Source organism: Colossoma macropomum, unplaced genomic scaffold (assembly GCF_904425465.1).
Source record: "Colossoma macropomum unplaced genomic scaffold, Colossoma_macropomum, whole genome shotgun sequence".
Lineage (NCBI taxonomy): Eukaryota > Metazoa > Chordata > Actinopteri > Characiformes > Serrasalmidae > Colossoma > Colossoma macropomum.
The window spans coordinates 13,391,294-13,416,694 of NW_023494787.1; the positions used below are offsets into that span (position 1 = coordinate 13,391,294).

At 41.2% G+C, this 25,401-nt stretch overlaps 1 protein-coding gene across 1 annotated transcript; it reads right to left on the reverse strand.

Annotated features, from left to right (window-relative positions):
* Window positions 1-7,193: 7,193 nt before the first annotated feature.
* On the reverse strand, window positions 7,194-23,599 carry ube2ql1 (ubiquitin-conjugating enzyme E2Q family-like 1). The gene is made up of 2 exons (XM_036566197.1): window positions 22,845-23,599; window positions 7,194-12,254 (listed from the first exon to the last, which is right to left on the reverse strand). The coding sequence occupies exons 1-2, from the start codon at window positions 23,574-23,576 to the stop codon at window positions 12,123-12,125; spliced, it is 864 nt and encodes a 287-aa protein (XP_036422090.1). The 5' UTR covers window positions 23,577-23,599; the 3' UTR covers window positions 7,194-12,122.
* Between the last annotated feature and the right edge of the window lie 1,802 nt (window positions 23,600-25,401).

A 25,401-nucleotide genomic window follows, 5' to 3' on the forward strand; every position in this document is an offset into this window, starting at 1 on the left:
GGTTTCGATAGAGTTACGATTGTTTTGGTAGTGATGGAATTCCAAAATGGAATGTTCACTCAATTATTTGAATAAATTAACATAATTAAGGTTTAGGGTCAATCAAAGCAAAGGGGTTTTATTCTAAAGTCCAAGTCAGTTAAAAGTCCGAGATGTCTTTCAACTCTGACTTTGAACTAATTTGGTAGAATGATGATCCATTAAGAACAATTCATCATTTAAAAGACAAAATTCTTAGTGACGAGTTTTGATTGATTGTAAATATAAATCTGACATTTTTCATTTCCTGTGCTCCACATGTTCTCTGATCTTGCCTGTGCGCAACCATGACTAAAAGAGCTTTTCCTGTCATTTGAAATTTGTTTAGCTGAGTGGGTATCAGTATAAGTACTTTGTAGAACTAGTTTGTATGCATTTTTATTAAAATAGTGGAACTTACTATGTATTTTTTAACAGTAAATCATCGTGCCAGTATCAACCAGCATGCATTATGGACCCACTACGTCATGACACATCAAATATTGATGACTCCTCCCATTTCTGTGTGCGTTCACGTTTCTGAATATAGGTATGGAGGGTGTACATTAATAATGGAACAGTGGAAGGGAAGGCCTGGTGCTGACTGAAAGGCCTTGTTGATGTGTGGTGGGGGGTGATTCTGCTCTGGATGGATGCAGCAGAGGTGTATGAATATGTATCAGAGAGGACGATGCTGGGTATTTGAGCTGGTTGAGATGAAGCCAGTCCCACTGCTCTTGTCAGGCATGACGCCCCTTCGCCACGGCTCAAAGGTCAGGCGGAAATCAAATCTGCGTCTTTGCCAGCTACTCGCGATGCACAAATCAAATCAGCCCCGCCCAGGGCCATTCAAATGAAAATAAGCCCGCCGGCTTATCAGCACTGGGTTTTGTTTGGCTTCACGTCCTGTTTTGTTTTGTCTGGTCGGAGTAGAAATAACCTTCAGAGGACTAGCAGATAGGAGAGGAGTGTATTATTTACTGCCAGCCTGGCATTTGCCGTCCAGCCGAGTTTGTTTACTGCTTTCACTCGATGCTTCTTGGCGTGATGTCTGCGGCAGAGTCTCAGACAGAGCAGGTCGGCCTGGCCAGAACGCTGCTTCTAATCCTGCGCCACAAAAACTTCTCTTTATTGACCGTGATAAATATTGCTTTTCATCTCCAAAGCTAAAATGACATTTTTATTCCCTTTTTGTGGGATAATAGTAAACCAACACATATGTGAGCGTGAATTCTCTTTGTGATTATCCAAAAACACTGCGTCACTTGTTTTAGCTATTGTCGCCATCTAGGATTTGAACTATTTTTATCTTCAACAAATAGAGACAGCTCAATGTTGAAACTGGTAATGTTGTCAGCAGTGGTGAATCATAACTATTAAAGCTAGGCTAAGGCCCAATCCCATTTCTTCATTTTACCCTACTCCTTGTTTTCGAGTGTCACCCTAACCCCTTGGAATGGAGTTACAAAGGGTAGTGGTTGAAATCTTGCCCTACAAAATGGGACAATCCTAGGAAATGGGACAAAAAAAAACATTACTTCATTAACAGCTACTAGCGGTGCTCTGTAGGTGACCCAGCCTGTCTTAAAAGTAAAAGCAGAGGAGGGAAAAGTTCAGCTCCTCACTGCTGGGCTTTAGTTACATTTAGGGCATCATATGCCTTCAAAGAGAATTATTTATTATCGACCACTGCTAATTCTTCAGTGGTATGAAGCTGAAGTCAGATATTCACCAGCTTCTTGTTTGAATTTTCCTGTTCCACCTTAAATGGTGCAGCAGTTACATTCTGGTGCTTCAGACATCGGTACTGCTGTACTATTTAAGGTGGAACGGGAAAATTAGCTAGCTAGCTACTGAGACATTAGCATACTTTTAGCGAATTTATATGCTTGTTACAAAGAAAATGAACATAATACATTGAAAAGACATTAAACTAAGATAAAACAGTGGTTATCGTCATTTTTTAAAAAGAAAATATTCACATTTGTGGGTTTCTTTGGTCACTCGCGCAGCCATCTTGCCGGTTTTTCTTTTTTATAACACTCCATTTGGAGTGAGTCTTTGAAAAACCTCCGTTTGGAGGGCTATGTAGCCCGAACACTTCACCCTACCCCCCCAGAGGGCTAAGGGCTAAGTGGTAGGGACAAGGGATGAAATGGGATTGGGCCCTATCAGTTCAGGCCACAAATGTCAAAGCCTGGTCAAAAAAAATGAGAAGAAAACTCTTAACTCAATGCACAACAATAATGCTAATTTTTATTAGTGCCTCTATGGCATTTCTTTTAGTATGTTAGCGCTAAGCTAATGGAAGTGCCTACATTTTTTTAGCTGTTCAAGACTAAACAGCTTGTAAAAGATACTACGTTTTATTAGACGTTTGTAACTGACGTTATTATATATTTTACATTTTTGTTGCATTTTTACAGTGACTCTTTCAGTAAAGAGTCCTGATATAGACCTGCCACTGCTTTCCATTTCTAACAACTGACTGAAACCTGGTTAGACTGTTGCTTATATTCACAGTCACTGATGTTTCCATGACTTCTAGAAGGCCTAGAGTGAGATTTTTTCTCCCAAAATTGGTCTCAGCCACTGGAAATCAAAACGTGATTGGTTGATTCCACTGTCACTCCATAATGATTTTGGTAGTGAATCGAAATGCCTTCATTTTAGCTCTTGAAGACCTAACCAATGGGAGAGCTTGCTTGGCTGTATCTACCTATATATCACAGAGAAAAATCCTGATTGGACAATTTTCCATTTTTCCAAAGCCTTCTCTGAGGACCTAGAAGGCCATGAAGGTTCCCTTCTGGTTGTCTGTGTTCATGGGTTCATTTGGATGATATGTTATTAGTGTCCACCTCCAGCTCCTACTCTCCTCAAACAAAGAGAAAGCAAAGCCTCCACACAAACAGGCCTGTGCTCTGGGATCAATTAGAGGTGCTTTTTGCCATGAAATTGGCCAAGACCAGCTAATACACAGTGAGTATGTGTAAAATCTACAGCAGTGAGATACTAGTGTGGATCAGGCTTGGTCATTTCAGACATGAATGTGCATGCCCCTCATGACCTGCCCATAGGAACCCATCAGCATGAGCCTCAACAGAGAGCAGACAGGATAAAGTGTATTGACTCTGTCTGGTACATATATGACCCACTGTCCTTCAAATAACACTAGGTGTATGTTTCATTAACCCTCTGGGGTCTATAGGCTTTTCTTGATTTTTGCATATCTTCTTAGGTTCACCTTTAAAGGCACTTGCATATAACACCATATCTATGCTCCGGTATCTTCGTACTACTTTCCAAAATCGCTGCAGCAACTTTAGCGGCTGTAAACTCTTTGCACACCATTTCATATGTGCCTCCAATGTCGACTGAAGAACGGAGAGTTTCCGACATGATGGGTCAGTCTTTAGTGATTTCCTGAGTGGTCAGTTTCACACAAAATGTAGATGGACACACAAATCCACCAGTTACACATTGTAAAAGGCAGATGACGTGTATCTCTACGCCATTTAATAGCCTCATAACTGCAGATGTGAGTCACAAATGATCTCGTGATGAGAAGGAATAGAAAGGGCAGAGTCTACACATTCAGGAAATGATTAAAGCATACTTCTGCACTGTATTATCACAAAGATAAAGAAACATACATACAAACATTGAATTTGATGTGTGAGTGCATTCGTGGACCCCAGAGGGTTGAAGAAATAATTTGGAGAAAAATCAAATTTACACAATTTGCCGCTTTTGTGGATGAAGTCGATCAGCCAAGACATGTTTGGCGTCCACATTTTTCTTCTATAGTTTAGCACTATAGCTATGAGGCTAACATTGCTAACAAACAATAGAAGTCAATGGTCACTCAAATCTTTTCCATAAATATGTCCTCAAGACTTCTCTTAGCACACAGACACAGCATCTAGGTCTTCAGTAAGTTTGCACAAACCTGTACAAGTGGTTTAGGACACAGTATGAACTATAAAAACGAACAAAACTTGTGTTCAAATTATGTCGCATTTGACTAAAGCTCTTACATCTGAATTTTACTCCTCTGACTAGTAAAAAACTGCGGATTCCTACTCGGAAATTCAGGATGGTGTTCTCAACTCTGTATAACATCAAGTCAACCTGGCTGCTCACAGCATTAACAGTAATAAAGAACCACTTCTGTACATTTAAATGAGATTATAGCAGCATTTGTTTTAGATCAGTCGGCATACAGACACAGTAGTTGGTTAAATCTACAACACTGACTAGAGTGTTTGCTGTGTTGAGAGGATAAATACATCATGAATGCTAAAGCTGTCACTCATAACTCCTAGCGTTAGCTGGCTAGCTTGTTGTTAACTAGCTGTCATGGAGGCATCCATGCTTTTTCCCCACAGTGTAGGTCAAAAGCACCGAGGTCGGACATGGCACAGTACGAAGTTCCAACTTCTCACTTCAGTACCGAGTCAAATGCAACATTATATGACTTATTTGCCAGGATTATGGTGTAATTATCCAAAAACACTGCATTGCTTGTTCTAGCAATTATTACCGTCTAGGTTTTGAAATGTGTGGCACAAACAGTAATGGACTACAGACATATCTACAGCCTTTGATGTTAAAAAATAATGAACCGCTGTCCAAGGACAGTTATCTTTCTCTTTGTCCCCAAGGCTTTTTTGTGCAGCTTTGAGGACATCAAAACCACGGCCTGGTCATTTAATGAGGCTGAGAACCTTTCAGAGTGTAGCCACTTGCAAAATTGATGATACGAATGAAACATTATTTTGTCCAGAAGACTATGTTCTGAACAAGAACACGCTGTACTGAACGACTCTCAAGATAACACGCTCTCCTCGTGCCTGAGTAGAACACAGGTACCTCACAGCGCTGAAACGCAGACATGAAAAGAAAATGACTGGGGAAAAAAGCAAGAAAATAATCGAGAAGTAACACATTTGTGCTGAGAATGGGTATAACGTGTCTTATCTAAGTGGCAGACTTGACTGAATGTTCAGGAAAAACAGGCCCAGCCATTAGCAGACTCTCAATGCAATATGTCCATTAACAAAATGGACATATCGCATTGATTAAATACAATGACCTTAGCGTACAAGTAATAAAACATCTTTTTTTTCCCCACTTTTTCTTGTGTGACCTGACCTGCCAGTGATGAAGCTCAATTTTAGAGATACACATAGAGGTCTTATGTATTACTCACACAGGAAGCTCTATCTTTTGTAGGAACTGGACATCATGACATAAAACAACAAAACACTCAATGTTTGTCTTAATCCATCTACAAAACTAAAAAAATTCATAGCCTTTTAAATATTCCAGAATACATGACTGGAAAATGATAAACAAAAGAGCTTTTAAATTAGGGCCCAATCAGTAGCACTGGGGTGGAGCTACCCGAAATTCTTTGGGTATGTGTAAATTCTTTGTGTGAATTATGTTGTTATTTTTCTTGAGGTTAGATTTTGATATATTTTACACCAGTACACTGCTATTAGTAATAGGAATACATGATGATATCAGAAATCCTATCCATTTCGCCAGATAACTGATAAATATTTAGATTCGACAGATATTTGACAGCAAATTCATTGTACTCTGGAAGGGCAGAGTGTTTAGTCAAAGCTGGCATACTTACTAAAAGATCCACTTTTTATTCATTTTACTACTTTGCTAACCCTCTACAACTACATTTTAAAGGGGACATATAATGGAAAACCTATTTGGTGTTTTGGTTATTTATTTAATTATTATTATTATTAACAAAAGCAGATGTGTAGTATGTAAACATTATTAAAGTTTCAAAATACACTTTTCTCCCCCCACTCTGTATGGTCCATACAGGTAAACTAAGCTGTAAGAACAGCCTGTGTTATAACTGCAGATGTTGTGATGTCACAACACCATCATATTTGCATATAGCCACTTACATATATTCAACCTCCAGCAGTTTAGCCCTGCCCATTTATGCTGAAGTTATAAGGAGTGTTTCATTCTGCTTTTTGACAGGCACAATACAGACTAGCCCATCAGAACAGAGGTCATTTACATGTATCACCCCTTAAAGGTACAGTAACAAAAACTGCCTGTTTTATTCAAACTGATAAAGAGAGGTTGGAATGGTCATGTAAAAAATTACACACAAAAAAGTTCAGGGTGGGGGGACATGGGCCTTTTACATTTCTCTTCAGTACTAATTGTGGTAGGTGTAGTCACAAGTTCTACATTTGTATGTACTGGGTTCAACATGAAAAATATTGGGATATGGACATTTGACCACTATTCCCATATCAGTGCATCCCTAATTATTAGTGTATAGTATGTGATTCTGGATGCATCCACAGAGTTAAATAGGGTGTGATTTACCTGTCATTTCTCAGTTTTTGACATACTTTGAAAATGAATGCCTGTTGTCCTTTATATTGTGTGTAAATTTCACATTTACATCAAAAGTAAAGTATGTTTTTTCCCTCTTTTTATATTTATAATAAGGATTGGATTTCTCATATAAAATAAATCAAATGTATAACACTCAAAATTAATTTTACAGGACCATCTCTAAATCCGTCAAACAGCCTGTGTTTATGTAAATGAACGCTGTTCTGATTGGCTGCACTGTGTTGTGGCATGTTCAAAAAGCATTCTGGACTGAAACACTTCTTATGGCTGCTTACAGTTATAGCTACTTATACCTCTGCGTGAATGGACGGAACTGCCTGCGAGCTGCTGTTTTAACATGTGGATGCCGTTTATATTGTTTCTTGTGACATCAAAATAATTAATTTCAAAGCAGCGTGTTTTCGTAGCTTAGTTCTCATATATAGAAATACATTTTCAAATATTGAAATATACACTTTAACTATGTTTACATACTAAATCAAAGTCTTTTATTTAAATCCGGAATTTGGGTTTCCATGACACGGGGCCTTTAACACATTCAGATATTTAAAACATCCAAATTACCAACGTTTCACAGAAGATGAATTTGAATTAGTTTTAATTCACACAAGGTCAATTTTAATCAACTTCTGTTGAATCCAGTAGTCGTGACAGCCCTATTACATTCATGATCTACTAGAACAGCTCACCATTTTGCTGAACGCTGACCAGCGCTGAACCACTGACAGTGAAGAGAAACACAAGGAAAACGAGCACCACATCGGTCTGCAGGGTTGAATAAGCCTACAACTTTTATTGCACATTCCTGTTTGGTTTTGCTCTGACCGTGTCCTGTGATGTTGCTTTGTGTAATCTGGAAAATACGCTTCGTCATGTCCTTTATTCCTGACAGCCCGGAGCCTGCGGTCCCTATACGGCAGACCCCCCTTCAATCCAGGTACATAATATTCCACTTTAAGGTTTTTTTCTCATTTTTTTTCTCTTTAATCAGTGACAATACCTGCAACATGCTTCAAAATCTTCATTTTGGCAAACCACAAATAAATTAAAACACAAACATTCATATAACACAATCTGACATTTAAGACATTAATGAAAGAAAAATGACAAAAACAGAAAAAAACACAAGTAAGATTTTTTTTCCTGTTCTTTTTTTCCCCCCATAGTTTTCCTGCTTTTCTTTGAAAAATAAAAAAAAATTGAAAGCTACCTAACAATCACAGACCACATGCAGATATAATACAATAGAATCATCTCACTTGTTTGGACAATTAATTCAGTTAGTGTCTGCAATCTACCAATCTAAACTATCACAAAATTATGCTCTTAAAGCCAGCAAACATCCAGTTTTTGAGATAACTTTGACCGGTTATAATTAGTCGATGTTATAGTATCTCCTCTTGCTACGTCCATACGAATATGCACATGACCACTTTTCAAATGACTGTCCAAACAGAGACTGGAGAAGACCAAGAGCGTTTGATTAGTGATCCGTTCTCTACCAGACGGACATCAAGTAAAAACCACATAGTCATCTGACATTTGTTTCTAAGCACAGGGACAAACCACCAGTTCTTTATACTGGAGTGTAATTCTTTCATCCACACTGCCTTTAAGCACATCCGGTTCCTCGAAACTACACGAGAAAGCTGTGACAAAAAATAAATAGTCATATCTTCAGCAGATATCAACAGCCCTTTTCTCTCTCATTTGCCTCAGGCCAGGCGTACACACCAGGAATTTTCCCAATCTTCGCCCTCTTTTAGTCTCAGAGGAGCGTTCTGAACTGCAGTGAAATACTGGTGTTTATTTTTTATGTATTTTTAGTCTAGTACAGGGAGCACTTTAAAGGAATACTCTAGCATGTCTTTAATCTGATCTCTATCTGCCACATATTTAGCATACGGTCAATTACCACGGACAAAAAATTCAACACGTCTTCCTGAACTTACGAAAGAACACAAAACTCATTAACAGGAAATACTCGTCCAATAGACGTCTATGGGCAGATGCTGAGTGTTCTGTTCTTGAACATGTTTTTATTTATCTATCTGGAATCATGATGTTGCACCAATTTATTTTGGGAAAGAAAATCGTGTCTGGACTCTTCCAGAGTAAAGGCTGTTATGACATGCCTTGCTAATAATGCGGGATCTTCTTCAATGACATGAAAGAGAAGGATGTCTGGAATTAAACTGTACAGTTCAAGCACCAGCATGGGCTCAGCAGTGAAATGCTGTACCGTGAACGCTTCCCTGACATACAGATTTTCTAAAGTCCATGTATCTTCTTGACCGAAACAGCATCAAAAAAACAGAATGCTTATTCGTTTGTTTTCTCCTTCTCCCTTTTTTGAAATGCCATGTTAATTAGCAGCATCCCTTATGACATTTAAAGTTCCCCTGAAGCACCAGAGGATATAATCAGGCTTTCTGCTACCAACTGCGCAGTCATGTAACGTGAAGCGAACGACGCACCAGGGACTGCATGAAGGAGCAACGAGAGGTGAAAAGTTCAAGCTATATGCAGTTTAGCTGAATTTGCCAGATCATAAGATATGAAGCAATTTCAGATCTTCTCAAGGTGATAGTCTAATAGCATATACTGGAGTAGCATTAGTTCAGGCTTGTTTGCTTTCTGCAGACACACTGAGGCTCGTGCCATTTTGGATTCATGCTGACATTTGGAGAGGCGGTCGATAACACCAAGGTGTGCCTCCCAGCATCAGTCGGGTCACTGAATGAGCTGCTAGCATTCCACACCACTGCTGGACAATAAAAAACACCCTAAACTGCTCCTTTTAGGTCCATCTTAATTTACCTCTTATCAACAGTGGCATCAGCAGGCGCATAGTGTACTGGCTAAGGGTTGTACTTAGGCCCAGTCTGGAGTCATAAAAGAGGATCTAGCATTTTAACTTTAAGGCTTGTCTACAACTAGAGTTTAATATGTTATAGGTTGTTTAATATGCAGTGCTATGCTCCTTCGCAATTTTGCATCATTTTCGTTCATCAATGTTCTCTCACTACAATTCCCAGCATGCATTATGCAAATACTTTGGGACATTCGGAATCCCTGTGGTGTCATCCAATCCTGACTGCAAGCCCAGCGACTGATCCATAGGCTAAAAAATATAACCAAGCCAGCATCAGTGTAGCTCTTACATCAGTCGTCAAACAAAAACACAAAGAAAACACTGATTCTGTTTCTATTCAGGACAAAATGGACACCAGGGGCAAGTTTTTTACCCTTTCAGCCAGAGTAACAAAGCCAAACTTTGGCACAGTATCTAGATAGCTAGCTACCTTTCTAAGTTCAGCTTTCAGCTTGTCATCCTCCTCATTTCTGTCATTTCTGTAATCCATTCTCCCCATTGAAACAATGATTTGAAGATAGCTACTACAGTTACACAGCTGGAATATGTGACTACAGTAACATTCGCTATCTGGCCTCCTTCTGCATTGTATCGTTTTCATTCATCAATGTTCTCTCACTACGATTCCCAGCATGCATTATGCAAATACGTTGGGACATTGGGAATCCCTGTGGTGTCACCCAATCCTGATTGCTAGCCTAGCCACTGATCTATAGGCATTAGTGTAGCTTTTACCTCAGTCGTCAAACAAAAAAATGCAAAGAAAACACTGATTCTGTTTCTATTCAGCACAAAATGGACACACGGGGCAGGTTTTTATATCCTTTCAGCCAGAGTAACAAAGGCAAACTTTGGTACAAAGGTAGCTAGATAGCTAGCTACGTTTCTAACTTCAGCTTTTAGCTTGCCATCCTCCTTATTTCTGTCATTTCTGTAATCCATCCTCTCCACTGAAACAATGATTTGAAGATAGCTACTACAGTTACACAGCTGGAGTGAGATATATGACTACAGTAACATTCGCTATCTGGATTCCTTCTGCATCCACCAGCTAACATAAAAAACTTCAGCCAGCCTGCAAAAATCCACCCAGAGTAGTTTTAGTTTTTAAAGTTCCTCTCACCTTCAAGATACATCATCAGAAGAGAGTTTCTTAGTCTTTAAACCAGAAAATCTCACTATAGAGGTGTTGCAAGATGCGAGTAAACAGGTTTACAACAGACGTATCAATGGCAGAGTCTTTCGTTTTGGTCAGAGAGTCCCTTTAAGATTAACAACTGAATAATACGCCTGCAGTTTAAGGTGCTGATACAGGCTCTGAGGCTCGGACCATTCTCCTTGACCCCTTGCAAGCCCTCTCTGCCTGAGCCATTTTGCTGCCTCTGCGCTGAGCATGATGAGGAACCGGAACAGTGATGCAAAGTCAGTGCAAGAAGAATTGGGCAGCAAATCAAAGCATGGCCACACCGCAAGGATAAACAACCCGAGCAGGTCAGTGTGTTCAATCTCCCGTATCAGAAAAACATCTTTTGTGTGCGACTGCAGTGTTTGGCTTGCGGGGAAATAAGCTGCAGCAGTGCCAAAACACAGTGTTGTCTTTACGGCTGTGCCAACGTGGGCCGCCAGTCCCCGCTGTAGCCATTACGTCACATAACTGATGCTCGCTGCTCTGAAGAGACTGACTTCATAAGCAGCGTTCATGCACGCTGCTAAAAACCACGTCACCACAGTGCTTAGCGCACGCTACCCCTGCCCTGCACTCAGTGTGCATTACGCCCACCTACACGCTGGGACTTTGACATTCGGTGCTGCCATCTGGTATCAAGATCATCAGAATTATAGGCTTTTGGTCTTCTCCAAAAAAAAGAAAAAGAAATAATATGTTAAATGACTATCAAGAATGGCTCACTACCACTCTTTTTTTAATCTTTACTGTACCTCTGCATAAGCAACGAGTGTTTTTTTTTTTCTCCATTAGAAATCAATCACCATCTACGCAACACAGTGATGTCTAAATTTAGCCACGCGCATGGAGAGAGATAGAGAGAGATATATATAGAGAGGGAGAGAGAGAGAGAAAGAGAAAGAAGAGCACAGCTCCACATAAATTACAATCTTCATGTTGCATTGAACTGTGAAAAATAGCACAGCCGAAGAAGAAAAGGAAAAAAAAACTGAACCTCAAATGTACTGTACTAATCTGCCTATCTATTAAATATTAACAGAGTCATTTGCATGTAAATGAAGGAAAGGCTGATGCTGTTCAGTGCAATGCGTCGTCAGCTCTAAAAAGAAAGAAAAAAGAGGAAAAACAGAGAAAAAGAAGAGGAGGAGGAGAAGTAGCAGGAGGAGTGAAAACACAGAGCACACTGATGAACACAGAGAGGTATAGAGTGATAGAGAGGTATAGTATAGAAGTAGGAGGTGAGGGTTGGGGCATGTCCTGTCCCAATACAGGGGCATTACATTCCTCAGGGCCTCATTCATTTCCACAGTCCTTCAGCAACAGACTGTCTTTTAGCGTAGTCCAATCCACAGCATTAATAAACGCAACACGTCACAGCCAGCGACTGGTCCATGGCACCTGGGTGAGGAATGAGAGATGAGCGGGGCAGGCGTGGTGGACGTGGTTGTGAAGAGTCAGCAACATTTGGAGGGTGCGACACGATAGCTTTTTTGTTGCGTTTTATTTTATTTCTTTTTTTTTTTTTCCATTTCAAGTTTGGTGGTGTGAAAAAAAAAACAATGAAAAACCCAACTCAAGAAAGCCACGTGGAGGAGGGAGGGAGAGAAGCTGCTGCACCGCTGGTTGAATTCGTCAACCGTCAGACACTGGAGGAGAAACCCAGCCGTACTTCTCGTGGGTCTTCACAAGGCTCTTGAAGGTGGCTTCAGCTTCCTTACGACTGAAGGCTTTCTTAGACTTCCCTGCTTTCCTGCAGATCCGGCCCTAGGAATGTAAAAAAAAAAATGGAAAAATTTGGTCGGAAACTGCAAATAAATGCAATAAAGAATACAGTAAAGATACAAGTGCATTAAAGATACAAAATACAATGTCTTGTACTTTATTTTTCTCTTGAGGTCCACTTAAAACATTTGTGTGGTTTTATGTGCCAAAAATTGTCATACTTCATTTCTCCAATCTCTCTTTAGCCCTCAGAACTGCACTTTTTATTACTGCACCTTTAAGAGTGATGTATGTAAATGACCTCTGCTCTGACTGCCTTTTATTTCGCCTCATTCAAAAAGCACTCAGAGCTGAAACACTCCATACGAGTCTGAGGGGCGGGGCTGAATAGGTGTAGTTGGGTCTTGTGACATCACAGAAACAATGGGCCTCATTCACCAACCGTTCTTAAGACGAAATTTCTTCTTAAAATACACAGTTTTTACAGATTCTGACATTCACCAGTGTTTTCTTACTTAAGGTTCTTAGGTAAGAACAGAATCTACACACACTCAAGAGCATAAAGGTGAGAACAATTCTGCGGTTTAATGAATCTGACGTAGAATAAATTTAAGAAGAAACACAGGAAGATATTTGTGAATAAGGCCCGACAAATTCAAAATGAGCTGCACTGTATGAATTGGGGAGTTAACTGTACGTTTGAAAGTTTAACAGTGCTTACATATTACTTCAAACCTTCCTTTATAGCAAATAAATCAGGAAAATTCGGTTTTCCTTGATACTGGCCTTTTAAAAAGAATGGTTTAATAGAAAATCAAATATACCATCTTACACAAACGTTTGAAAGTTTGAGCGTTATCTAAGTGATTTTATATATATATAAATAAAGGTTTGGGCACATGTCACATTTTATGTTTTTGTTTTCCCAAATAACTTAAATTGTCTTGACTGAAAATGTCTCATCTTTAGAGCATGACAGTGTGGGAAGAAAACCTCAAAAAACTTTACGGAAGAAGAAAAAAATGTTCTCAAATTTCAGTGTAAGTTAATGTGACGAAATTTTATTCTAAGTAATGCCACAAAGTAAACGGCAGCTGGCAAAAAAAGTACGAATTTGACCAGGAGTGTCCAAACTTTCACATGAGACTGCCTGTTTTTCTCCCTTACTTCAAATGTAGTCAGTGAGCCAAGATGTGTGGTTTTCTTCTTTAGTTTTGCACTGAAGCACTTTAGAAAATGTGGCTTATGTAGCTAAAAATTAATGAAGATTACCCCACCAATTAGCACTGTGCACACCTAAATCATCACACACTGAGCTCATGCTGAACTACATTTGTGGTTATGGAAAAATAGTGCAAATTTAGATTTTTAACCAAACTGATCATTTAATGAGCACAGAAACAAAACTATTCTTAGCTAACACCTTTTCAACTCACTGCAGGAACCACAAGAAAGCATGTTTCGACAAGCGACAGCTCACCTTGACAACTTTGTAAAGCTGAGGAACAGCTGATTTATCGCTTTAAGGAACCATCAGACCATGTTGAACTGTTCAGTAATCACTAAGAGACTTGCTTGTGAGCTTTCAGACACTGCATGGCACACAGTTGTCTATAAAAACTGAGTTGTGTCCAATACGATGGGCTTTAAAGGAACAGTATTTGAGATTACTTGACTGCTCCAGATATAAAAGTACATACTTCATGTGACATTAATGCAAGCAGCATTTGGCTTAAAGCATGCAGTTTACAAAATGCTAATTGTGTGCTATAGGCTTGCATTACATCTTAGCTACATAAGCCTCCATGTAGCTCCAGTGCAGAACTAAAGAAGTAAACACTGGACACCAAACATATGTTGGCCGATTGACTCGATTTAAAGGGGAAACTGTATAAATCTTATTTTCCCTTTAAAGTGATGAGGTTCGGTGCTGTTGGAGGGCTGTGACTAATCTCCCAGAAGCTGCAGTGCCGCAGGAAGGCCACGGTGTCCTCCAGCTTAAAGAGCGCTGCAAATCACCAGAGGACGCCAGGGGAAACAGCTAACTTCATTATGTAAGTAAACTGCTGTAGTGCTTAGTACTGCCTCCACAGTGAGGTCAGCCATTCTAATTGTGGTTAGGAGATACCAGGGTTTTCCAGAGACACCAATGGCATGAGTCCAAGTTCAGTTAAATCAAGATAATCTGATTCTGATGTGTAACGGCATAGCAGGAAACTTCCAGCAGTGTCGTGGAGCAGCAGTGGAAAATCGGACCCTGTTCATGGCTGTATCGAGGTTTATAATAAAAGGGCGATTCCACTGATTTTTCAAAATTTCTGTAGAGTTAAATAGTTTAGATGTAAGTCATTCAGAGTGAGTGTTGGTGTGAAATGGCCATGTGGTGGTGATAAGAACCAGACATCCGTAAGCTTTAATGCCTCTAAAAGCTCCCTCACAGTAAATTACTACAAAAAATAGTTACAAATATGCTGCTAAATAGTTCTGAGACAAACTTTTGGCCTAAAACATATTTTTTAAATCCATTCATGGTGGACAGATACATGCAACACGGATTCAGATTTACTCCTATTTTACTATTATCGACATTATATATAAAAACTCCCGTGTAGGTTCACTGGACAGTAAATAAAATAGATTTGCATTGTAAGCCTCATGACCCCTGGTTCCTATCTCCTCCACTGTAAAGAAATCAGAGTAAGGTGCTCCATCATGCACCATCAAACCACTATGAATGGCCTGGTTTCCATCTCAACAACTGAATTATGCAAATATTTGGTAGACGTTTCCTTTAAAGAAAGAAAAATACTTCTGATCATGATTAGTTGCTTTGATAAGACATTCTTGCACCAGCTGGTGAACGAAATGACTCACATTTGCAACTGTGTTGACTCACACTATAGAGCACATTGCCGCTTATAAAAAATATAATTCAGTCCTACAGCCTTTGCAGCAATAACCTTAATCATATGGCCTTGAAAGCCATTTAGTGTTCTCTCATTCTGAGAAGTGCAGGGGAGCGGTGCGCTTGCTGGGGTTTGATTTGCACAAAATGGCTGCTGACCATCAGACATAATTTTAAAGATGACTTCACTTAAGCCTTCAAATGTGCCTGGCATTTCAACAGAATGAGTGCCTACCTAAAACTGTAATACCTTATTTTTTTCTTATTTCTCTTCACATTTCACTAAATGTTATTATCTTCCATCGCTGTTCTTTTTTTAATCATCAGTAGCACAAACACAAAGCGCTCTTTATATCATTTTAATAATGAACTAATTAGGTTGCCAGAGGTTTGTTAAAGATTCAGCCTCAATTTGAGGCCTACAGGCTGTGTGGGACAAACAGATATTTGAGCTGACAGCCTGGTTTCTCACACACAGGCAGCAGCATATTGACAAAATGTAATATCTTGATTACATTGCTACATTAGGGCTGATTAGCAGTGGGCAGTGTACTGGCACATACACTGTTATACTGGTGTGCCACAAATACATGCAGATAACATGATATTCAAGCAGTGCAAACCACAGGAGCGTTAGCCTGTTTAGCTGAGTGGCTGAGTCAATGTTTCAGTCATGTTAACAGAAATGCAGCAGACCCTTGATCACCTCCTGCTGTCTAGTCTGTTGCACCTTACGTAGTCCACTTTGTTTTCAAGGCAGCGGACATAAAGGGACGGCTGGTCTTTTAGGGCTAGCCTCGGCCTAACATGGATACCAGACTGATAGTCGCACTTGTTTTCCTCTCCTACCACCTGAGAACTTGCCTTTTATCAGACGAGGCCACAGCTGGGGTCTTGTCTGCACAATAAGCCACAGAGCAGCTGGTACTGAAGCATGAATCACTGTAATATTTTACAAATTCCAGCAGTGTTTGATGGTCAGAGGTGTGAGTACATGGAACACCATTTTAGAAATCCTACAAAGCTGAAGCTGGCTTCTTATTCGAATTTCCCGCTCCACCTTAAATGGTGCAGGAGTTACATTCAAGAGCCTGTCATTGTGTTCGATTTAAGGTGGAATGGGAAATTCAAACAAAATGCTATGAGCTGAGTTGGCTTCTTATTCAATTTTCCCGCTCCACCTTAAATGGTGCAGCAGTTACATTCAAGAGCCTGCACATGTTTTCCATATATATATATATATATATATATATATATATATATATAATATATATATATATACACACACACACACACACTAGGGGTGGGAATCTCTAGGCACCTCACGATTTGATTCGATTACGATTCAGAGGGCTGCGATGCGATTATAAAACGATTATCGATGCACCTCAATGCACCTTTTTTTTCTATATAGCATTTATATTTTATCACAGTGTGAGCTCAAGTTTCGAGTTCAAGTTTCAAGTTTATTTGTCACTTGCACAACATGACATTTATGCATTGAAATGCTTGTGGTGAGGCTCAGCTAATCACTCTACAGAAAGTAAATAAATATAAATACAATACAAGAAAAACCAACTGAAATATATTAAATATACACAAAACATACACAGAATATGGAGACAATATACATTTTAAAGTGACTAACTCTGTGTTATTGTTATTTAAAGTGACTTGGTACTTTTAAACCAAAGTATTTGTAATGATCCATAATGAAATAAAATGCGCGGTTATGGTAAAATAAGATCCAGTGTCAGTGGATGTCCACGCAGCGCGTTACAGCCGTCCTACCCGGTTTCTTTAGTGATTTTATAACTTCGGTTTTGGTCTCGTTGTAGAGACGGGGGGATCGCTGTGTCAGTAAAGTATCTTTGAGACGGGTCGTGTGAAACATAGCGCGTAAGCCGTGTTTCGCAACAACTGAGAACCGGCGTGCAGACTGCAGGTCACATAGCAACGATGCGTTATTCGCATTTATAAGCAGCGCAGTTGGTTTCCTGGTACGTTAAATCTGCAACGAGAGACTGTCAAACACTAAAAAGTGGCGGAGCTGAAGTCAGCTTCTCTTTCGAATTCTCCCGTTCCACCTTAAATGGTGCCGCATTTACATTTGGCGCCTCAGTTAGAATTTAAGGTGGAACGGGTAAATTTGAACAAGAAGCTGGAGAACAAGAAGCGACTTTAGCCTCGTAAAACAGCCGAATGTAGAGAGACATTTAACTGATCTACTTCTGAGGAAAAGTCTTCAGGAGGAGATGGGAGGAAAGCGGCTGTAGGCGAAGCTTAAAGCAGAGCAAAGTAAATCTGCGCTCTCAGTTTACATTGTTTAGTCTATACTAGGACATCAGCACATACTGAGACATACTGGACATTAAATGTTGTGGCTCCCAAGGTGGTTTGATTTTTGTTGAAAGGACAAAATGGCTCTTCTGAACATTTGTGCTGTGACTCCTGATCTAACCTAGCTTGCAGAGGGAGCCGGTCGGATTAATGCAGAGAGAGCCAGGCACATTTGAAGGCTTAAGTGAAGTTTTAATTATATCGTGGTGTACATTTATGGCCATGCTGCCCACTGCTACACCTGATACCTTGTATTGGATCTGTGCAGTGGCCAAATCATTGTTAAAGATTAACAAATGATATACAGTGCAGCCCTCACACACACACACACACACACACACACATGCTCACATTCCACTCAGCGTGTGAGAGCGGTGTGCGAGAGCAGTGGGGTCGTACCAGTGCCACTGCTGATGTAAGGCAGCGGGGACGCAGAGACAGAAATAGCTTTGCTCTTGCCACAGGCTCTCTCCGGGCAGGCAGCGGCGTAATGGCCCAGAAGTAATGCAGTGCACTCACTTGTGAGGAGAGCGTCCTAACTGCGCACACAAAAGCCTGTGATTTTTGGATTAACAGGAGCTAACGAAACCTTAATTAAGCCACAATGCATTGCGGCTTAGCTCAAGAACAAGCGGTGCGAAAAAGAACTGAGAATTCGGTCCGGCTGCATTATTTCCCGCAGCAACACCTGCAACAACGTTAGCATGAGCTGATTTAGTGCAGCATGTATTGAGCGCTACACGGTGGCGGTGTGAGGTGCCAGATGGGTAATCTTCTGAATGGGGATCAGTCAGTGGACGCATTGGGCCTTTATGCATTGTGGGTGAACTCAAGCCACTGTTATTACATAACCCACACGGGCCTGTGAGGGATTTAAATGACGCCATCAAGACCTCATGGGTACATCCTGTTTGTGACCTCAGACAGACAAATCTGAAGGTGAAGTGACTAAGCAGTGGACTGTATTGTTGTGGTCATATTAAAACTACTGAAGTCATTTTTTTGTTTTTCATTTTTACACCAGCTGTACTTAAAGTTAGGAGTTCATGATGATGATCAATAGAGATTAGGGATGCACCGATATGGAAACTGCGCTATACACATAAAGTAGAAACTGGGAACACATCTAACTAGATTAGCATTACGGAGAAACGTAGCATTATTTCTGTATGGTTACAAGCCTGATATGAATCCGATTTAGCGCATCCCTAGAAATGGTGGTAATGAATAATATGCAGTATTGCAAGGCGTATAGGTGAATAATAAGCCCAGGGTTCAAGGACATAACCATAAACAGGTGATGGCAGATGTCGTATGCTGTCATGAGCGGACATGGTAGATTATTCCTAGTAATATAACGGTGTCATGTTACCATTACTGTTAAACGTCATATAGGATGCCATAACATTTGGTGACATGACGGCTAGAGTACTCAGCAAGAATCTGCACAAGACATAAGCGTCCTGACAAACATTATGGCATCTGTCATGACAATTACCGATAATCGTAACATAACCCTGAACTGAACAATGTCTGTCAAGACAGTTTATAACATCTGCCATGACATCTTTATGGCATGGTTTTTTCAAACCATGCCATAACCAGCAGAGTTCAAGTAAAGTGTTGCCATTGTCATTTTGGAGATATGTTACGACAGTGACAATAAGCATCAAGACGCAAGAAAAGATGAACGTCTCCCAAACCATCCATAATTAAGACCTGGCAACATATCAGCAGACCTTTCTAATGGAAAAGCCAAAATCTAGCCTAAATCCATTTTCCATATATAAAGCCTAGACAGGTACAAATCCCTTGGGTTTACAACTGGAATTCAATTTGATAATACTTTATCAGCCTTTTTGGGAATTTTGGGTCAGAACACACTCTAGAAAAAGGCATTGAACAAAGCAGCCCTGTTGTACCAAAGAATACAAACAGAATACTAGTGCCGGGCAATATTGATAAAATTCAGTATCATTACATTGTCCAAGTTTATACTAACCTACTATGTAGATTAATACTAATGTAAAATCTAAAGTGAGTTGCAAATTGCAGTCCCTGCAGTTTACATGACTAAAACTATTTAGTAACACTGCTATTGTGTTATATTATATCATGGATACAGTGCTCATTATTGATGAAATATTGCACAAAAATATTGCTAAAACTGAAAAGCAGTGCATCAAGATCACCAAATACCAGAACAGGCCATATGAATCACCCATTCAACGTTACAAGAGTGAATTCAACACTGTAGATCTTAAGACTGTAAGTAGGGGTGGGCGATCATGATGTCATATATTTTACACGAGGTTTGATCAGCTGGTACAGACAAAAAAGAACCAGTCATGCCACATTTTAATAACACTGTCCTTTGGGATGAACCAATCATGAGTGTTTACATTACTAATACATTTCCAGTACTTTCCATTAGCCAAAGTCTCAATATAAATAGCATGATTTGCTCTTTAATGGACCAAAGTGGCATTTTAAATTCATCACTATCAAATGTAAGAGGCTACTGGCAATTTCAAACACACTACATGACGTCTCTCTTCATGCCGTCACTGATTCTTTCTCTGAACACTAAAGGAGATTTCTGCTGCACATCCTCGCTGGTAAGGAGAATCATAATCCGCAGTTGTAGTAGCTACTGCGATGCATTAAATTAATTAAAATTACACAAACATCTCCGAGCTGCTGAGGACAGTAGCCTGATTAGATTGCATCACAGGCTTGCATAAAATGCTTCCTTACAACCGCAGAATTTCATCAACGATCATAAGCAAAAGAAAAAAAGACAAGCAGCAAATAAAGTGTTTGCAGCTAAGGTCTAACAAAGTGCAACGTTGTGTAATTATCATAAATATGACTGAATAATGTCTGTAGCATAACGTAACTATGAAAAGGCTTATCATAATGGACCTTCTTGTTATCTGCAGCAACATTTCTATGCACCGGACCTCCCTGGGGAATCTGCTGTGTTAGCAGTGTCTAGATTGGTAATTGCCCTTGAATGCTTCCGGCAATTTAATGAAAATGTTGTCCTAAAGGCGAAGGCCTATAAAATTGGCACACGAAAGCATTTTTAGTCACCTTGAAGCACAGACAAACATAATCAACACCTCTAAAATAACATGTGGCTAGTCAGCTTCTTTCCCTTGATCTTATTTTTAACACATTTCCATGTCACCAATTACAGGCTTCACAAACCCTCCATCAGCATGTCATATGAGCAGATAAGCCCCATCTATTCTCATGTGCTGTCTTGGATTCTGCTGCATTTGTTAAGCAGAATGTGCAATGACTGCTTATGATGCAGTGTGAGGAAACAATCAGGCCGATAATAAGGTAAGAGAAATCCTCTGCTTACAATGCAAAGAGAAATGTGCACTCGAGTAACAATAGATGCTTTAGTTTTTTTCCCTCTGTAATGAATTTCCTTTACAGCCTACCTTCTACCCACTGGGGCTAAAAAAGGACAGATGGCATAAGCCAGTCCTTGCAGATCTACCACCCTGCAGAGTTTGAGCTCCAACCCAAGTCCACCACACCTGATCCAGCTCACCACTGTGTTCAGAACTTCCACACAAAACCTTCTCCCAAAAGATCCACCTTCACCTCCAGCCCAAACCTCACAAATCTAATCTAGCTAACACAGCAAAATCCCCTTTGAATAAACACCTACAGGGTTTAAGAGAAGTCAAACTGGAAACAAATGAACTCTGAGTGACTTCAGCACCATATGAGTCAACTCAACACTGTAGGTGTGTATTTTTTACTGTTTCATTTAAACACTGTAGATGTTTCAATACAGCAGCTATTAACTCAACACTACATGAGCTAATTCCTCAACACTATATTACTTCATATACGTATGTATGTGTGTATAGTGTGTGTGTGTGTGTGTGTGTGTGTGCGTGTGCGTGTGTGCGTGCGTGTGTGTGTGTGTGGGTGTGTAAACAACCTTGAAAAAGCCCATGTTTGTTCAACACTATGTTCATTCAACATTGAAAGGGTGAATTCAACACTGTGGATGCTAATACTGAAAGTACTGGTGGGCAATATGGCAGAAACATGATACCGTGCTACTTCAAGATATTTTCCTGATACACAATATGCCTCATGATACATTTTTTTCCAAGGTTTGATTCGTTGGAACGGACCAGTCCTGCTACATTTAAATGACTGAATGAATCAATCATGATTTTTTTTACATTACTACTACATTTACAGTACTTTCTATTAGCCAAAGTCTCAATAACATAAATAATATAAACATGATTTGCTCTTTAATGGACCAAAGTGGCATTTTAAACTTACAAATGATGAGAAATCAGTTCATCAAAAATCAAATGTAAGAGGCGACCGACAATTTCAAACAGACCTCAATTATATTGTTTACATCATACAAGTGCAGCAGTCAAAATCAAAATAATAAATTGGCTGATTGGCATGTTCTGAGCAAAAATCTACTGATTACGATTTTTTTCCAATCCAATCCAACAAAACAGGACTAATTATGTAATGAAACAGGTGGTCAGTTGTCTTTAAGCACAAACAATATCCATGATCAGAAAAGCACATCAGCAGTGTTGGAACAAAACCTTATATCTCCAAAAAAATGACTTTACAGGAGGAAGAGAAAACATTTAACGCTCTTTCAGTGTGAGTTAATGTAAAAAGATTTTGTACCATTTCTATTGGTCCTTTCGTCACTGATTTCGTCCTCATTTGGTGTTTTCGAATTATGTCAAACAAAAGAAAAACGGCCAAAGTGGAGATACAAGGTTTCGTTCCCACAGTGATGACACTGTGACTGTATTTATCCCAATAATGGTACATATTGTCATATTGCCCACCCCTACAGTGTACGTATTAATTCAATAGTAAAAGAGTTAATTAAACACTGTAGGTGTTCATTCAGCTCTACTAGTTAATTAAAAACTGCTGGAACTAATTCAGCACTTCAAGAGTGAATTCAACACTGGGGGATTTTGCTGTGTGACCAGGTGTCTTTAAGGCTCTAAATAAGGCTGAATAAATGTTCTCTAGGACCAATCATGTAGTCATTCAACACAGCAGATGCCAGTTCAGCACCTTAGGTGTCGAATTCATCACTGTAGGCATTTCAACACTGTGCGAGTTCATTCAACTCAGTAGATCTTCATTAAATATGCCTGTATCAGGTGTCAATCCTGCTGGTATTCACAAAGCAGATCAGGGTCAGAGAGCTGCTCTCAGATCAGGTTCCCTCTGTGTTTATGATGTCCATAGTAAAAGAAAACCCTGATCCTAGGTCCTGATGTGGTTTGTGAATACAGACCCAGATCTCCAGCACCACCAAACCACCCTCATCCCACCCACCCATCCATCTCCCACCTCACCTGCCCTTTGACGAGGCTGGCGGCGAACTGCCTCATCACGGCCTCCACGGTGTAGGCGCTGCTCCATCCCCTGGGCGTGAGCAGCTCCATGCAGATGGCACCGCCGTCCAGCACGTAGCCGTTCTCCAGGCGCGGCGCCAGCACGCGCATGAAGGGCGGCGCGAAGGGGAAATTGTCCGGGAAGGTGACGTTGAGCAGGATGTACTCTGTGTTGGTCTCCTTCATGTCCTGCCACAGCGCCGAGTCCTTGTCCACCTGGTGCAGCTTCACGTTCCAGTCGTACAGGTTGTCGTCGGCCAGCTCCACCGTGATAAAGTTATCGCCCAGGCGCCGGATCTCCTGCAGCTCCTTCATGAGCCTGCGCGTGCGCACCTGCGTGCAGTGCTGCCGGTTGGGCGCAGGAGGCTGCTGAGGATGCTGCTTTGGCTGCTTCTCCTGCTGCTGTTGCTGTTGCTGTTGCTGCTGTTGCTGTTGCTGCTGCTGCAGCTGCTGCTTCTCCTTGCCCTCCTTGCTCGGCGCCTTCTTCTCCCGGACGTCCGAGGCCCTCTTGGCCTTAATCTCCGGCGTGCCCAGGATGCTGGTGTCTCCTCCCGCGCCGCAGTGCTTGGTGCCCCCTTTCTGGCTCTGGCCGGCCTGCTTGGCCACCTTGCGCGAGCCCTGTTGGTGCTTGGGGTCCTCCGTGTCTCGGTCGTGCAGCCGGATCAGGCCGATCTTCCGCAGGAGAGTAGCCATGAGTCGTGCCGGGGGTTGAAGGGGGAGGTGGGTGGGGGGGTGGGGAGGGAGGGGGGTTAGGAGAGGAGAGGAGAGGAGGGGTGGGGGGGGTTTGTGGAGGCGCGGGATGGGGGGCAAAACGCTGCAGGAGGGGGGGAAGGGAGGTGAGGGAAATAGAAAGGGGGGGAGACGAGACCAGCTCGGATGTGTGCGAGCAGCCCCCCTGGATATCCAGTGATTTCAACGAAGCATCGTTCCCGACGAGCTGAAATGCAAAAGAAGCGTTTTAACGCGCGTCCCCCTCACCGCCCCCCCAACACCCCAGATCGCCACGACAGTCTGTTATGCTGCAAATGCAAAATGCGCACAAAACGCTGTTATGTCAGTGAAGCACATCAGCATCTCTGCCCCTTTTTTACCGTGTCAGGAGCTGAAACGCAACACAAGACACATGAAATGTCACGCAAGCATCCTATGCATTCAATCGAAGCTTCCTATTCGAATGTTCCCGTTCCACCTTAAATAGTGCAGGCGCCAGAATGCAACTGCTGCACAATTTAAGGTGGAACGGGAACATTCGAACAAGAAGCTCCTATGGTTTGACCTGTTCTGCCCTTAATGACCTACCCTTGTTGATGATTGCTTGATGTTGCACCCCTTAAAAATGGATGGATGGGTGGTCGGAGGCGCAGGGCTGCGGAGGTGGATCCCCCAGGCTCCTCTGCTCTGCTCTGTCCTGGCCGAGCTAGAAGCTTTGCTGAAAGGCAGCGGTTGCAGCAGCCCTGTCGCTCTAATGGAACGAACCAATCCGATAATCCGACACCGACAGAGATCACGCTCGTAAAAACAACAGCAGCAGCAGCAGCAGCGGACGACTCGGACTGTAGCTTGGCTGCTTGGCTGCTCTGCTGCTCGCTCGGTTTCCGCTGTACCTGCACAGAATGAATAATCAAGTATGTGGCGCTGGGAATGTGAGGGCTGAGGAGGACAGGGGGCTGGACTTGCAGCGCATCAGCTGGCCTGCGCCAATGAGCTACAGCCCTCAGCTCCACCTACACGCTGCTGCCTTTGTACAAAGACGTAGTGAACGAATCGTTCTTTCGAATCGATTCCTTTTAGCAAACCGATTTTTGTAGCATCCACGCCATATGTAGGGCCGTGTCACAACGCGTGTGACACAACTCTAATGATAGATAGATAATGTCATGAAATCGTGACACAAACCCTCACATATTAATGACAGTTTGATTGATTCAACTGATTCGAATCTTTGAATCATCCGTGCCGATTCGTTCGAACGGTGCCTTTTAATGATTCACAAACACAACAGAGAGAGGAACCACCTTGTTGCAGGTTACAGAGGGAATGTGTAAACGCCGGTACATAATCTGTTACAGTATGTGATGTTTAATGTTATGAGGCCGAAGTGTGAAAGATCATTATTCAGTCGTCCGCCCGAGTAACACAGACGTAAACAGTAGTACACGAGAAGTTCGATTCCCTTGGACTTGTGAATCGGTTCGACTGATTCACTGAAAAACAACCGAATCACAAGAACAATTTGTTCATGAGTGGGACATCAGTACTTGGTGCAATTGAAATTCCATCTTTCAAAAATAAATAAATAAAAACACTCATATTTGCATACTGGTCATCTAAATGGTTGCAGAAGCTCATGTTTTCCCAGTTGTGCCTTTTGTTTTATATGGCTACAGTGATCAGACTGCAGCTTCATGGGAAGGGCGGATTTAGTGATTCTTGGGCTCTAGGAGAAAGACGGGAATGGGGCCCCTGGATGCATCTTTAATGTAGTCGAAATATGTAATATTTCTCAGTTTTAGATTAT